The sequence below is a fragment of the Nyctereutes procyonoides genome, unplaced genomic scaffold (genome assembly GCF_905146905.1).
Source record: "Nyctereutes procyonoides isolate TBG_1078 unplaced genomic scaffold, NYPRO_anot_genome, whole genome shotgun sequence".
NCBI classification, from domain to species: Eukaryota; Metazoa; Chordata; class Mammalia; order Carnivora; family Canidae; genus Nyctereutes; species Nyctereutes procyonoides.
Genome location: NW_026575135.1, coordinates 34,344,603 through 34,359,955, shown reverse-complemented (window position 1 = coordinate 34,359,955; position 15,353 = coordinate 34,344,603). Strand labels below are relative to the sequence as shown.

Genomic DNA, 15,353 nt, shown 5'->3' with positions numbered 1-15,353 from the left:
ACCAAGGCACTCACCTGCGGCTTCGGCTGCCTCCTCTATTTACAGGTCTCTCCATTTCGGAGTCATTGTCATTATCCTCTGCCTCATCTGATTCCTCCTCATTGTCATCGGAATGCAGATCTTTCATTATAGACCGTAAAGGACCTGAGGAATGATAGTGAACCACAAATCAAACTATTTCATACACCCTTAGTCATAGCAGACATAGGGAACAGCTCACCAGCACTGAACACTGGCCAAAAAACCAACAACAAAACCCCATCATTACATATATTTATGCAAGTGATAAAATAAATTTGGTAGTTTCTAAAATATAACATCTAACTGAAACATTGTTGTTTTCACAACAGATGCCCCAGGATGTTTATTGGAAAATCTCTCTTTCCTAGGAATGTTTTTCTATGTATTTTTTCTTCCCTAAGAAAAATTACATCTAAAGAGGAACAGAAAGATCTATTAGTAAATTGAATGTTTTGTTAGGTTAATCCATGTATTGAAAAGTTGAGGCAAATCAATCACCGTGGTTGTAACTTGTTCTTGGCAATGCAGCCTTTGTGTGGTAGTTTTTGATCTATTAAGGTTTAGCTGTTCCTTTTATTTCAAGGTCAATTTCAGGTCAAGCAAGCATTTCAGTCAAGTTCAGATTATAAAGTATTTCAATTCCATGGTGTAATGTACTATCTCTGATCTTCATATTGATCCTGGACACAAGATCTTGTTCAAGCAACAATTTTATGCAACCAATTTTTATTTTACTTTTTAAGAAATTCCTGGCAAAATACCAGCATATATTTACATAAATAAAACCCTGTAATAAATCAGGTGCCCAGAAAATTCAAGAGGGTATCCAATATCAGATGGGAGAGAAAAAAAATCAAGTCATAATTAGTTTTATTCTAGAATAGGACATAACTGGAAAACAAAAAGAATCCAAAAATTCAGTGTGTCTGTGGCTTATTTTCACTTGAGTGCTCTAAACATGATGAAAACAAGATCACTCTTTTTAATATTAAAGAAGAGATTGTGTAGGCAATCAAGAAAGTGAGAGAGGAGGCACTTTTATTCTGGATTAGGCAATTCCTAAAGTCTAATCTAGGACATGAATATCCGAGCTACCTCTAAGTTGGTTCTAAAATAAGTATTGATTCTCTGCAATCTCACACTCCACAAATTCCTGCTTTTGTAGTGGGCTTATATCTTTGGATGTCAGTATAACAAAAAATCTGAATAGCCAAAATGATTAGTGTCTTTTATTTTTTCCCAGAAGCTTAGCCTTAGCCCAAATACATACAACAATTTAATCCTTTTCAAAACATACAAAGCCATCAGAAATTGAGTATGATCGATGAATGAGGTAATATGCAAAATGATGCTCAAAAACAAATTATTCCTTCATATTATCTCACTTTTCATATTAAAAAAAAAAAGGGAGGGAGCTCTTATTTGAAAATTTCCACACACCAAAAGTATAAAATACATACTTAATGTTCTGGTTTAAATTTCTTTATTAGGTTTCTTTATATTTAAATTTCTTTAAGTTCAAGTAGAGGGAAAATATATTGTAAAGACAGCAAACTATCACTTGCCAAAGAAAACAGATCTATTAATCTGTAGGAAAAAATATATAAAATGAAAGACATCCAGGAGGGAGAGTAAAAATCTATTTCTCTGTCAGAGCCTTTCAACTCCAGCTTTTGCTATTGTATTTCCTTAGGGAGCTCCCTGGAATAGGCTGTGTCTATAATCTTTTTGTAAAATGGGACTCTGATGGCAGGGACTGGAAAAAGGGGAATTTCTAGAGGCCGGTCTCATACATCAGAACAATACTCAAGTGCATTCCTCGGGGAAATAAATACAACTGCATAAAAGCCAAGTTATCATTCAAATAATAAAACAGTAGAAAATAGGCCATAAATCAGCTCATTAAGACGTTTTATGAGAAAAATGTCTCATAGTTTGCCTGGGAGATATCGATACCTTGTTGCCTGGTCTGGGACGGTGTGAAGCTGGAGCTGGAGCTGGAGCTGGAGCTGGCAGGACTAGGTTGTTCAGACTTTAAAGAAGAAAAGAAAGCCATCGTCAATAAATTTATAGGATGCTCCACATCTAAAATTAACATTATTGATCAAAAATATTTTGCTATGCAAAAATAGTCCGACACTGTGCAAGAAAAAATGAGTACACATTGTATTATGCCAAAATCAGCGACACAGGAGAATCATGGTGTCCTTTTTGTTTTGTCTACCATGTTTTTACCAGACGTGGGAACAAGTATATAAACTCAAGGATGATGAGACAAACACCTGGGCATTACATGAGGGAAGAACCTGGCTTTGATTTTACTCCTGTGTTTACTGCTATCTAAATCTCTAAAAGATTACCTTGATTACCCTTTCTGCAATGTTTGATTGACTCAACTGGTTAGAACATAGTGGTAATGAGGCCAAGGTCATTAGTTCAATCACATTATGAGCCAGTTAATTTCACTCTGGTCCAAGGCCATGACCCAACCCTAACCTCATTCATCCATAGTTCACAAATGGAGATAATGTTCATAAGGAGATCTGGCCAAGTCCCACAATTGAGTCAGTGGGAAATGTTGCCGATACTTACACACACACACACACACACACACACACACAAAACCCCCACCCTCTAATTCCAGCCTGTGGATGCAGGGAAAAAGCATCATACACATGCCCCACTCTCTCACCCTGAATTCTCCTCATCCTCTAATACCCAGGACAAATACCACATCCTCCCTGACCTGTCCAACTCACAGTTGTCTTCCTGCTCTGAACCCACTGAAAATGTGTATCTCATCATCTGTTTGCTCATCTGATATGCTATAGTGTTATGCTGCCTCTGATGTGTCTCCTCTCCAGGAGTTGCAGGGACTTGCAAAGAAAAGGGTGTGGGGTCTCTCTTGTGTTGGTTATCCCCTCATACTCACCTTAACACACGCATACAGCATGCACTCTCTATCTGTGACTGAAGGCAGAGCATTAGGTGCTTTGTTCTACCATCTGCCAGTTTTTATGAGACTTTATAGTGGGTCAAAGTGGGAAGAACAAATACCTGGACAGAACTGTGCAAAGAAACTGATCAGACCATCAACACATTTGAATTTTACATACTTAGGTCCAATTTAAAATAACTCAATAATGTTGGTAAATTTGGGTGGACTATTTTTATCCCATTTCTCATGTGCTCACAGTCTCAACTATCTATTCATGTTATTTGAGTATCAGATAAGGTCTTTTCCCGTACAGACATCTCTTTCTTCTTTTGACTTCACTCATTGGGTGACGGAGGTATCAGGGCCGTGTGGAAGACAAAAGAGCTCCAGCAGAAGCCACTAAACGAGGAGGGAGAGCCTCAGCTCAGTTGATAATGCAGTTTTCTCACCACTGATTTTTACTCATCCTCCTCCCCGGCCCTAAATGGCAACCCCCTTCTCTCCAAGCAACACTAAGACCCAGACTTGGACACAAGGAAGCACTTTCAGGCATTCCTGATGCACACTTCACATCCTCAGGCTGGATGGGAAAACAGGTGTCAGCAATCTACCACTCATTCTGCAGGAAAGGAGCCAGACAGGATCTCTAATGAGCAGCAGGCGGCCTCCAACCCTTCACTACTGCAAGATTTGCTTGAGATTTGCAGTTCAATGTCCAACATGTTGCTGTCTGTGGCCCACCAAGAGGAGCTGGTTTACAAGCACACATGCCTGTGTGAGGGACTCTTCATTTCCGTTGAGTGGCTCTTCCACTGTTGAGCCACAAAGGTGAGCTATACCACTGCAAGGGCATTCAGTTAGCAGTTATGTGCAATGCCCAGCTGCAAAACATTTCTCCCGGGGGCTGTGAAGTACTCCTTTTCCTTTCCAAGTTGCTCTTTTCAGCCATGAAAAGTGTCTGCAAACGGTATTATTTTGATAGCTCTGGAAACCATTTGGGAGCCAAAAAAGAGGTTTCCTTACAGTGAGTGGAAAGAGCTCTAATTCCCCCTCCTGCTGGACCAGTCATGTTGCACTGGACTTAAAGGAGCCGTTTGCCAGAGCTATTTGCTGAGAGTGACACTAATTAGGAAACCAAGAGGGGATGGTGGCAATCTCTAGAACCACCCCATGCTAAACTTGATCCATTGGTCTCAAGCATCATGCCAGTGCCAGACCCAAACCTGTAGGCAGCCTTCTTTTAGCTTCTTAACCACAAACAAGGTTAATAAATCAACAGTTACCAACCAACAGAAAATTGACGAAGAGTAGAGAACATAACACAACAGGAGAAAAAGGCTTTCATTCAATGTTTATCATTAATGCCATGCCTGACCCACAAAACATTTAAGGTTTTTAATAAACACATTAATTCACTGAAAATATTAAAATGGAAAGTTGAAAGCAAAAGAGGTGATTGGAGAAGGATAAAATGTTGAATGATGGGTAGCAAATCCAGTATCTTAGAACCCTTTGGATGAGGATTTGTGGTTTTGGAGCTAAGGAGACTCCTTGGGATGATCAGATATGGAGTCTCACACTTTCATGGGCATTACAATTACCTGAAGGACTTGTTAAGACACAGACAGCTGGGTCCCACTCCAGATTTCTGAGTCAATAATTCTGGGGTAGGGATGAGAACCTGGATTCCATAAAAAGTTTCCAGGTGATGCTGCTGCTGCTGTTCTGGGGACCAACCAGACTTTTAAGACACTGACCAAGGATCCAGAGATTCATAGCCCGGATATTCATCCGAATCACTTGGGGGGTTTCTATACATAAGGGAATTCTGATTAAATAGGTTTGGTGTGAAGGTCCAGGCATATTTATATTGTAAAAGCTCAAGCAAATATTAATGAAAATTCCAAGTACGACACCACTGATACTATGTTAATCATTTCTTCTAAATGCAAATGCATATTTTGGAAAGACTCTTAAATTTAAAGAAAAAAAGCAACATAAGAAAAGCTAGAAACTTAGTGATGTATCCAGAAGTAGCATCCCTGCATACTCATCAAAGGATTTTGCGAGAAAACAACCTGAAAGAACACAGTTATGGCTCAATAAAAACATCTAAGCATATATAAAATCATGTCATAGTAGATGTACCTTCAACTTAACCTAGACAGACCAGGACAGAATTCAACTAAATTTTAACTGTTCAAAAACCCATTCTGCTGCTAGATGAAGCCGACACCATCTTACATCTTATCAAATCCAACAAAACAGATTTGCTCACTTTAAGTCTGTATTTTATATGAAAATAAAATCAGATTTACTCTCCAAAAATGCAAATCAAGGATGATCTTATAACCTAGAAAAGATTGCTTTTTAAAAAATATTTACCATACACAGAACCGGATTAAGACCCTCAAGGAATGAAAAGATTATTGTATCCTCCTTCCCCCTTATGTATGTATGTGCTAAAACCTAAGTACAAGGAACTCCAATGAGGTCCTGATTTTTCCCATTACTAACTTGATATTGTTTCTGAAATAGCAAATTTCTCACCACTAAGAAAACATTTTTGGCTTTTTCCTATTGATGCTGGAAGGCACATGTTTTGCTGACTGAGTAATCAAACACTAGACATGAAGTTTCTTTAAATGATGGGTTCCACAGTGACAAAAGTCTAGGCTTAAGAACCTCAAATTTGGGAGACAAACCATAAGACTCTTAACTCTAGAAAACAAACAAGGTCTGCTGGAGGGGAGGGGTGTGAGGGGAATGGGGTAACTGGGTGATGGACATTAAGGAGGGCACTTGATGTAATGAGCACTGAGTGTTTTTATTTATTTATTTATTTATGATAGTCACACACACACACACACAGAGAGAGAGAGAGAGAGAGAGAGAGAGAGAGAGAGAGAGAGAGAGGCAGAGACATAGGCAGAGGGAGAAGCAGGCTCCATGCACCAGGAGCCCGACGTGGGATTCGATCCCGGGTCTCCAGGATCGCGCCCTGGGCCAAAGGCAGGCGTTAAACCGCTGCGCCACCCAGGGATCCCAGCACTGAGTGTTATATGCAATTGATGAATCACTAAACTCTACCTCTGAAACTAATAATGCACAATATGTCAATTAACTGAATTTAAATTTTAAAATTCTATGACAATCATTATCATATCAAACATTGAGTGTTAAATTTAGAAACCTCTCACCTTGCCTGCTCAAGCCTTTTCCCAATATCTAATAAAAACCTGACTAAAAACTCCTAGCCCACTATTCTTAGAGTGGTAGCTAATCAACATTTGGTTGCTACTATTACTTACAAGAGACCACATACTCCTCTTTTGCCTAAAACAAGATATATCTTTACTACCAAAACAATGGGCCTACCAAGATTTGCAGTGGAATCTTCAGCATTAAATGGCTATGCAAAACCATTCTGTAATGGATTTTCTATGGAGGATTATTTTTGTCCAAGACAAGTAAGAAAAACCACATGTTTACAACTCGTACAAGTGCTTCAAAAGAGAACACCTGTCAAGGCAGGTCACACAAGAGGGCCTGTAAAATCTGGCATTGTTTCTCACTGGGAGCAAGCTTATTCCTTAGGTAATCAGAAGAAAGAAGTTCCATCTTTTCTCACAGGCAACATATTTATGAACAGAATTTCAACCTGGGGCACCTGGATGGCTCAGTGATTGGATGTCAGCATCTGGCTCAGAGCGTGATCCTGGGGTCCTGGGATCAAGTCCCGCATCAGTCTCCCCTTAAGGAGCCTGCTTCTCCCTCCATCTATGTCTCTGCCGCTTTCTCTCATGAATAAATAAAATCTTCAAAAAAATAATAAAAAAAAAGAATTTCAACCTGATCTTTAAAACAATCAAAATAGAGGGAAAGGAAAAGAATAACATAAACTTTTTTTCTCCCCCGTTGGGTGGGGGGAAAGGGAGAGAATACAGTACAAGTAGTTAAATTATTTTAGATACATTGCTACATTTTTTTCCACAAAATTTATACCTTGTTTAGAAAGAGAAAACACAGAGACTGCAATAACAATTCTTTTTTTTTTTTTTGCACAAATATCCAGAAAGACTATGTCAAGGGTGAGTACTAATCAAAGAAAACACAAATGTAATACACTATTTACGTCTCTACTCAATGTTCATGACTGAACTACTGGTTTCTTTTCAGTTTTAGTGCTTCCTTCACCAAAAACTAATAATCATCTGACACTTTTTTTTCCTTAGCATTATAGTATCATTTAAAAGGCTGTCTCAAACAGAACATGAGAGACTCCTAAAACTCTGGGAAATGTACTAGGGGTGGGGGAAGGAGAGGTGGGCAGGGGGTGGAGGTGACTGGGTGAGGGGCACTGAGGGGGGCACTTGATGGGATGGGCACTGGGTGTTATTCTATATGTTGGCAAATTGAACACCAATAAAAAATAAATTTACAAGAAAAAAAATAGAAAAATAAAAGACTGTCTCATTTATGATGGACATGGACTGAACTTAGGGTGGCAGTCATTTCACAATGCACACATGTATCGAATCATGCTACACACTTTATGCTAATACCATGATATACTTCAACTATAGCTTGATAAAACTGAACAAAAAACCACCTCATTTAGCCTCTCTTCTATAAGAAACTGGAGATAATCCAATTCAACTTTTCAATACACATTTAATACATTTTTTAAGAAAAATTACATCCATTTTAAACAAGTGTGGAAAATGCTCATCCCATGAATGCATTCTCTTACCAATTCCCATTAACAGCTAAGATAGCTGTTTCATTAAAATGTAAGTTCACAGGTAAGCAAAGAACTAAGTATTGAAAAGTTGTGAAATAACACTTATATTAAGTTAATCTAACAAGAATGAAGCAAGAGTGAATTGCTAAAAGGCTAGAAATGAGAACTTTTATTCTCATTTAGCTTTGCACTAATAACTGCTTCAAAATAAACATGCTAAAAGAACATAACTTCATTTTTTAAAAAATATTTTGTTTATTTATCTGACAGAACGAGAGAGAGGGAGAAAGAATGAGCCAGGGGGAGAGGCAGAGGGAGGAGCTGAGTAGGGAGCCAGACAGGGCTTGATCAGAAAGAAATCCCATGATCATGACCCCAGCTGAAAGGCAGATGCATAACTGACTGAGCCATCCAGGTCTCCAAGAACGAAACTTTATTATATGGAAAGATATATGAAAATCCAATTGGAAAACATCAGTCAATAGCTCTAACTTCTTAATATATCATTGTGTAGCCTTATCATATTATTTAAATTGTTCTACCATGAGAAAGGCAAGTGCTACGGACTGAATATGTCCCGCCAAAATTCATATGTTAAAGTCCTAAACCCCCAAGTGATGGTACTTGGAGATGAGGCTTTTGGGAGATGATTAGGTTTAGATGTGGTCTTGAGGATGGGGCTTTCATAATGGGATTAGTGTCCATATTTAGAAGAGACACCAGAGAGCTTGCTCCCTGCTTCACTCCCTACCCAGTATGTGAAGACAGTGACAAGACAGTCAGATCCAAGTCAAGAAAAGAACCCTCACAGGGGAACCAAATCAGGCAGAGCCTTGATCTTTGCTTCCCAGCCTCCAGAATGGTAGGAAATAAATCCCTGTTGTTTAAGCCTCCCTACTCTCTAGTATTTTGTTATAGTAGCCCAAGCTAAGACAAAAGGACATATTTTTAATCTCCATTTTATTGACGATGAAACTAAAAGCACAATTAAGATTAAGTGGCAATTAGGTAGTATTTAGGTAAAATTAGCACCAAGTTTTTGGATTTCTAATCCAGTTCTCTTTCTGCACCTATTAACCTCGAACAAATGGAATTAATTTAAAGCAGTATTCTGAACACACTAACATCCTTTCACAACACCAGTCAGTGAACAGAGTTTTCTATGTCACTGTGAAAGCTGCACTGAATATCCCTCTGTCCATAAGGGACATCTTACATTTGGCTCCCAAAGCAAACCGGTGATAAAACAACACTTCATCCCTAGATCTGAATGTGTCTGTGTCAATTGCTTCTAACATTTGTCCAATCAATACTACAACAGATCCTGGCTACTCATCTCACTAGTTTGACAAGTTTTGTTTTAAAAAGCAAGGAGTTTTCTCCTAGAATGGCCCTGATCCTCTTGACATTGGTACTGTTCAAGAAGACTGACATCAGGCAATACACTGCAATCATTTCTTTTTATTTGCCTTTTAAAGTGATCTAGTCTTGTTACTTAACTCATCTTACAATCTATACATAACTTCCAAGTGAAAAAAATATATTTAGCATTAAATAATCTGCCAACAGGTCTTTCTTTGAAAACAAGGTGAAATTGGAGGAAGGACCCTGGAATAGGAAGCTATAACTTGCTGGACAATTAAGTTATTGTTGGACAGTTACTCAAGTCTATGACCACAGGGAAGACTCCCCATCTCTCTTTGGCAAACCCTCTCCATTTGTAGGTGTTATGACAAGTTAAATGAACTTGATGTTAAATTATGAGTATATTTAGCCTGCTGGGCCCTTATATTAACAAAAGCTATCGTCATGCCCATCATTTGCTGGTAAGAGAGCAAGATCTTAAGAATTCTCTCCACTGTTAAGCAAACCAGGAAAGGTCCTTTTTTTTTGTTACATTCAATTTACAGACAAAATCATCCTGGATGCCAAGATAATTGGCTTTACATTGTGGTGTCTCTGCTTTTAGCAACTGCATTTGCTTCCTTCCTTATTATTGTCATCTTTGCTGTTATTATTAAACACTGTCATCATTTGTGCCCATCACCCCCTGTCTGAGAACACAGAATCCCATTAGGAAACGAAATGGCCTTGGGGAACAAGGGTCTATAAATCTTCCCATGAGACCCTTTCCACACTTAGGGATGGCTATAATTTTCTTTTAGCTTCCTCTCTTTTAAACACAAGAGCCCCAAGTCTTTTATCTCTCATCACCAGTTGTACTTCGAAGGCTGCTACTGACTATTGTGGCCAGAACATATGATCTTTAAAAAAAAAAAATCCAGTTGTTGCAAGATGGTATATATGCCAGATGTGTTCCAAAAATCACTCACTTGTTAAGAGCTGTAGGAATGAGAAATCGTCTGGAAACAGACCATTTACAGTTGCACCACCTCTAAGCATGTTGCTATTCCTTGAGCAAAGACCATGCACATAGAAGTTGTGTTTCACAACTGGCCATAAACTACACCACCGAGTTGTAAAACCAGAGATGTATCTTTTAACTGGTCTTCCCTCCCACCTTTTGTGTACTTTGAGAATTAGGGTAGAGAAAGAAAAAAATTACAAGTGAGAGGGCTTAGAGCTGTTATGCCTCACAAAAGAGAAAAGAAAATAAAAACAAGTTTCCTCATAGAAGTGCCCCATAAATAACAATTATTGAAGCTGACCAATGAACATCAAAACACCATTGCTCATCAATTAACAATAAGATTCTGAAACTGTTGTCAGAACTATTCAGTTACTTGTGAAATAACCCACTTGTGCAGAGCATAAGATGCTCAAAATAATGTAAAAGTATTATATTCTCTCTCCCCATAAAGGCAGTGTTGAACAAAGTCCTAAAAGTATGCTGCCTGTGGTTATAGCTCTCAGCTTTGGATTATAAAATTTAAAATATTAAAGTAAATTAAGTTGAATGAATTCAGGGTATCATAAAGAGCAATTAATTGAAATGAAGTAAAACACAGATGCACTTGAAGAGATCATTTGACAAGACATTTAATTGCATTTTCTCATTAACTTTAGACACTTTTTTAAAAATGGCTTACTTTAAAATGGCCAAAGAGCATTTGATTGACACCTATAGAATCTTTATAGACTTACACAAATGTCAAGAAATTTTATTAATTTTAATCTTTGCACATCTTACGAGAATTTTCCCCCATTAAATCTGAAGCATAGATTTACGATCATAGCAGTGGCATCAAGACTTTGTTTTATTTGCCAAGACCTTTAATTTCATCATATTTTGACTTCCAAAATACCCATAGTCCACTGAGAAAAAAGTATTGATTTAAAACTATCCAATCATCGCCAGGTCAAAATGCAACATTTCTCTTTAGCAGTCTATTATTTATCACAAAGGCTGTTGATAGTTGCAAGGAATAAGTCTTTATAAGCCTTGTATCTTCCTAATTGAAGTAGCAGTGCCAACAAATAAAAAATAAAATAAATAAAGTAACAGTGCATTTTTCAGGTAACATACTGAATCCTTTTCTTCTAGATCAAAGCACTCCAAAGCTCCTTGGGTATGGGTATGCACAGGCATGGGCACATAGACATATCATAGGGGTAAAAGAATAGAACCTTTATTTGAATAATACTTATTTTCTTTTAGTTTTTCAAGTATTTGTGTGTACTTCTTGTACATAGTACATTAGCACAGCTATTACTACAATTTAGAAATAAACATACATTAGGGATACATGTTTACTGAAAGAGATGAGCTTTAACATCAACTGATAATTATCAGTTTGAATTCTGTAATTTGCCTGCTCAAATCTTAATTATATCACATAGATTTCAAATTTTGGAGTGCTAGGTGCTAAATATACAAGGCCAGTATCCTATCAAATTATTTAGAGACCACCTAGATTTTTGTATTTTATATCTCATGCTCAAAATGGGCTTAGATCTTAAATTCTAACTATTAAGTTAAATAGAAATACTCTAACAAAGCTTCTAATTAAATAAGATGTAATACAGATTTATTTAAAAGATTTTAAAATGCACAAAGATCATCTTAAAAACCCAAAACAAAATGCTTAACATGAACTCCCTCACCCCTGAATTTTGAAATTATCTTTAAAGTGGGTCTGATAATTTTATAGTGTTTGTTGAAAATTACACCTTAAGGAAAACTAAAAAATTTATAAACAGCCTCACATCTAAATCTGCTATACTTATATCCACTTTTAGTTAAAGTGTTAAGTGCTAACACAAAGTTGATACAAATAAAACTGTTTTTAAGAATCCCCCTCTATCTTAAGGAAAATGAACTGAAACAGCAAAACACACTCCTCAAGATACTGCACATGTGAAAACATGAGGAGGTGGATTTTTTTGTTGTTGTTTTCTTTTCAATGTACTCCCTTAAAAAAATGTGGCATTTAGAATCAACACATCACCTATTAGTAATATTAAATTCTTCTCAAGAACAGGAGGAAAGCTACTGCTTCTAAGGCTCTAAAGGAGCCTACATTTCCATGCACACATATAAGGCCAACAGTTGCTTTTCTTCATAAATCAATCTATTGTTGCACTTCATAATGAGAAGGCAGATTTACTGCCTTTTACCGCCTTTTCTCACCATCAGAAAGATGCCTATTTGGGTAATAGGACGTTTCTCTTCTTCAAGGGTGTTTGGGATTAGGGAGGCAGGGGCAAGAACCTTTAACATCTGCTCCCTTCAAGTGAATGACACCTCTAGTTCTCACAGCCGGGATGCTGAAAAGCAAATACCCATAAGTTGACAAAATTCCCTAACTTGAAGAAGCACACAGCACTTTAAGTACACTGAAGACACAGCTCTAAAACACACATCTGGGATTTGAAGGTTATACTGTAAAACTGTAAAACATATCATTTTGCTGGCTAACATTGTAATTCAAATGCCATAAAACCATCATCATAGAACAATAGGAGTTTCGAAGAAAGACCCTTGATTCCATCATCTTGAATTTTCTGACTCTGAAAACACCTCTGGAATACTGGCTGGTAAGACTTTAGTCATTTGTGATCTCAATATTGTACAGTAATAACAAAACAGTTTATAATATAGACTCACATTCTTCTGGTTTTATTTACTTATTTTTCCTGTAGGGGAAAATATTTAAGAATTGTGAAGTTCAGACTTTAATTTAAAACAAGAGAAAAGCACTTGACAGCATCTAATTCCTAACCATCTGCCTTTAAAAAATACACACACACACACACACACTCTCTCTCTCTCTCTCTCTCTCTCTCACCCACTCACTCACTCTAGTTAGGCTAAACATTCTTAGCAAGTAAGTAGATCTTGACGGATCTAAACAGAAGTTTCAGTAATCATAGTTCTACTTTTGGAAATGCTGCTATCTTTAACAGGCATCATGATTCCTACTAGTGAATGCAATCAACCATAAATTAAAAGCAAAGAGACACCAGCCACTACAAATAAATAAAATGGGGCAGGTACTGGATTCAAGAAAATCTCTATTTTTGGAGAAAATTAAATACTTCTCATGTCCAAGAATACGGAGTATTGCCTAGTGAGCTAGCACTTCTTGTTACTTTGGGCTATCTTTTGTCACTTAAGCAATGCTTTCTGACAGTTTTACAGGCTGTTATCCCAAGGACTTCAGTATTTATGGCCTTTATTCACTTGGGCTTTCTGCTCTTATCCACTGGTTACTAATCACTAAGTAGATTTTTTTTTAATGGGACTGAAATTAGCTCAAAGGATGTCCTTCCACAATGGCAGCTCATGACAACACTGGCAAAGGTCTACTTCCTTGCTCTCCACAATTTTCCCTTCCCTACAGACAAGTTAATGAGGATTCAGATCCACGCTGTTCAATTAGAGCCACAGCACACACGATTTACAGCATTCTCAGAGGATGGTTTGGAACTGTTTCTGAATTGATCCTCAGAAACTCATTCAATTTCAGTATCTCAAGAATGATTTAAAGACCTAAACTTGTTTTTTAAATCTTCGTGAAATGAGAGCATTCCCTACTCACACAGTCACTATGCACAAAAAGCTCAATTCTACAACCTTAACCATATCCGTGCATGCATGCATGCTTCAAGTATCTACATTATATTTTAAAACTTCGGCACATTTAGTTTATAATATGGCATTCAAATTTCTTCCTATATAGTAAAGGCTACTAATTATTTTTGTATCCACTAAACTTAAAAGACCAAGTGCTGAAAAGCAAGTAGAAAACACTGACTTGTCTTTCCACTTAATTGCATTTGACTTAAACATCTCCTAAGAGATCATTTTTAATCTTATAACAATGTGAAATGTGTAATAGATCACATCCTCTTTACCAGCTGGCTGCTAGAAACCTGAAAGTCAAATTGGTCTGGAAAGTGGTATCTTCTTATAGAGTAAATATTTGAAAGAAAATTAGAAATATTAGTATTATTCTCATCAACTTCCTGATGAACTGAACAAATTGCACAATTCCCTGAGAGTGAGCTGAGCAATGGGGGAAGAAATGGGGTGGGGTGGGGGGCAGAGAAGGGAGTAACTAGCTGTAAGCAACACTAAAGCTTTACTTACTGCTCTAGAATAGAATTTACTAAATATGACTCTTCCTGGAATGAAAGGGATTTATTATGATCAGCTTCTGTTTTCTCTGAAATTATGCTGGAATGAAAACATTCAGAAAGGAAATGCTATTCAAAAAAAGTTTCCTAAGCCTTTAGATATTTCCATGCCTGGGTAAAAACAGTATGTTCTACCCCATTGGGAAGAATAATTTTAATTTATGAGATTAGTATTTACACGAAATTACTTTGCCCACTTACATATAACATTAACTATTTGGACATCTAGAGACCCATATGGTAAATCCTCCTGGAATATAGTTCCAAGAAAATTTATTTCTGCCAATGAATGTGCATGCATTATGATACTCCACATATAAAACCACATAACTCTCATATTTCTCTAGGAAAAAAATGGCAGACTTTACTGCCCACGAATAAAATTTGCCTAACTCTGAATAAACTCTTCGTTCTTTAAATTTTGTTACTACTTACCTTAGTTTACATTTGTCACATATATTAATCTGTAAGGCAACTTCCAATCAGGCATACAGTATAACTATTAAATAATTTAAAAATTAAAAAACATCTATTTGTGTAAGAATTTACATAGCAGTAATTTTTTTAAAAACAGGACAGTCTGTCTAGAATTATCAAAAAGATATTAAGGAAACATTTTAATGTGTAACTAAGTGATAACTAATTTTTATCCAATACCCTAGTAGTTAGATGACAAGGGGCATTATTTAATAAGTTAAATTTTACACTGTTTGCTCTTATATCTAAAAATGTGTTAATGGAGAAAGAAAAACATTTGGATATATGGCTCTTCAAAATATAAGCTATATAATTATGAAAAAAATGAAAGACCAGTATTCTTTTCTGAATGAAAAGACTCATTTCAGATTAGTAAAACCCTTACAAGCCTAATCCTTAGCTTCTCTACGAAAATAAAAGGAAGTCTATCATATTACAAGAGGAGCAGAAGAAACTTTAATACGTAACTTCTAACTTTCTTAATAAGTATTTTAATAATTCCTGGGTAGAAAAAATATATATAAATGCTTCGAAGTCAAGGAAAAGGGGTATCTTTTTTTTTCTATCTTAAAT

At 36.7% G+C, this 15,353-nt stretch overlaps 1 protein-coding gene across 1 annotated transcript in view; it reads right to left on the bottom strand.

Annotated features, from left to right (window-relative positions):
- Positions 1-15,353, bottom strand: part of MLLT3 (MLLT3 super elongation complex subunit) — a 279,749-nt gene that overhangs the window by 21,247 nt on the left and 243,149 nt on the right. Inside the window, exons 6-7 of the mRNA XM_055302686.1 lie at positions 1,978-2,053; positions 15-144 (exon numbers count right to left, since the gene is read on the bottom strand). Coding sequence (XP_055158661.1) covers positions 15-144; positions 1,978-2,053 — 206 coding nt within the window. The remainder of the gene's footprint in view (positions 1-14; positions 145-1,977; positions 2,054-15,353) is intronic.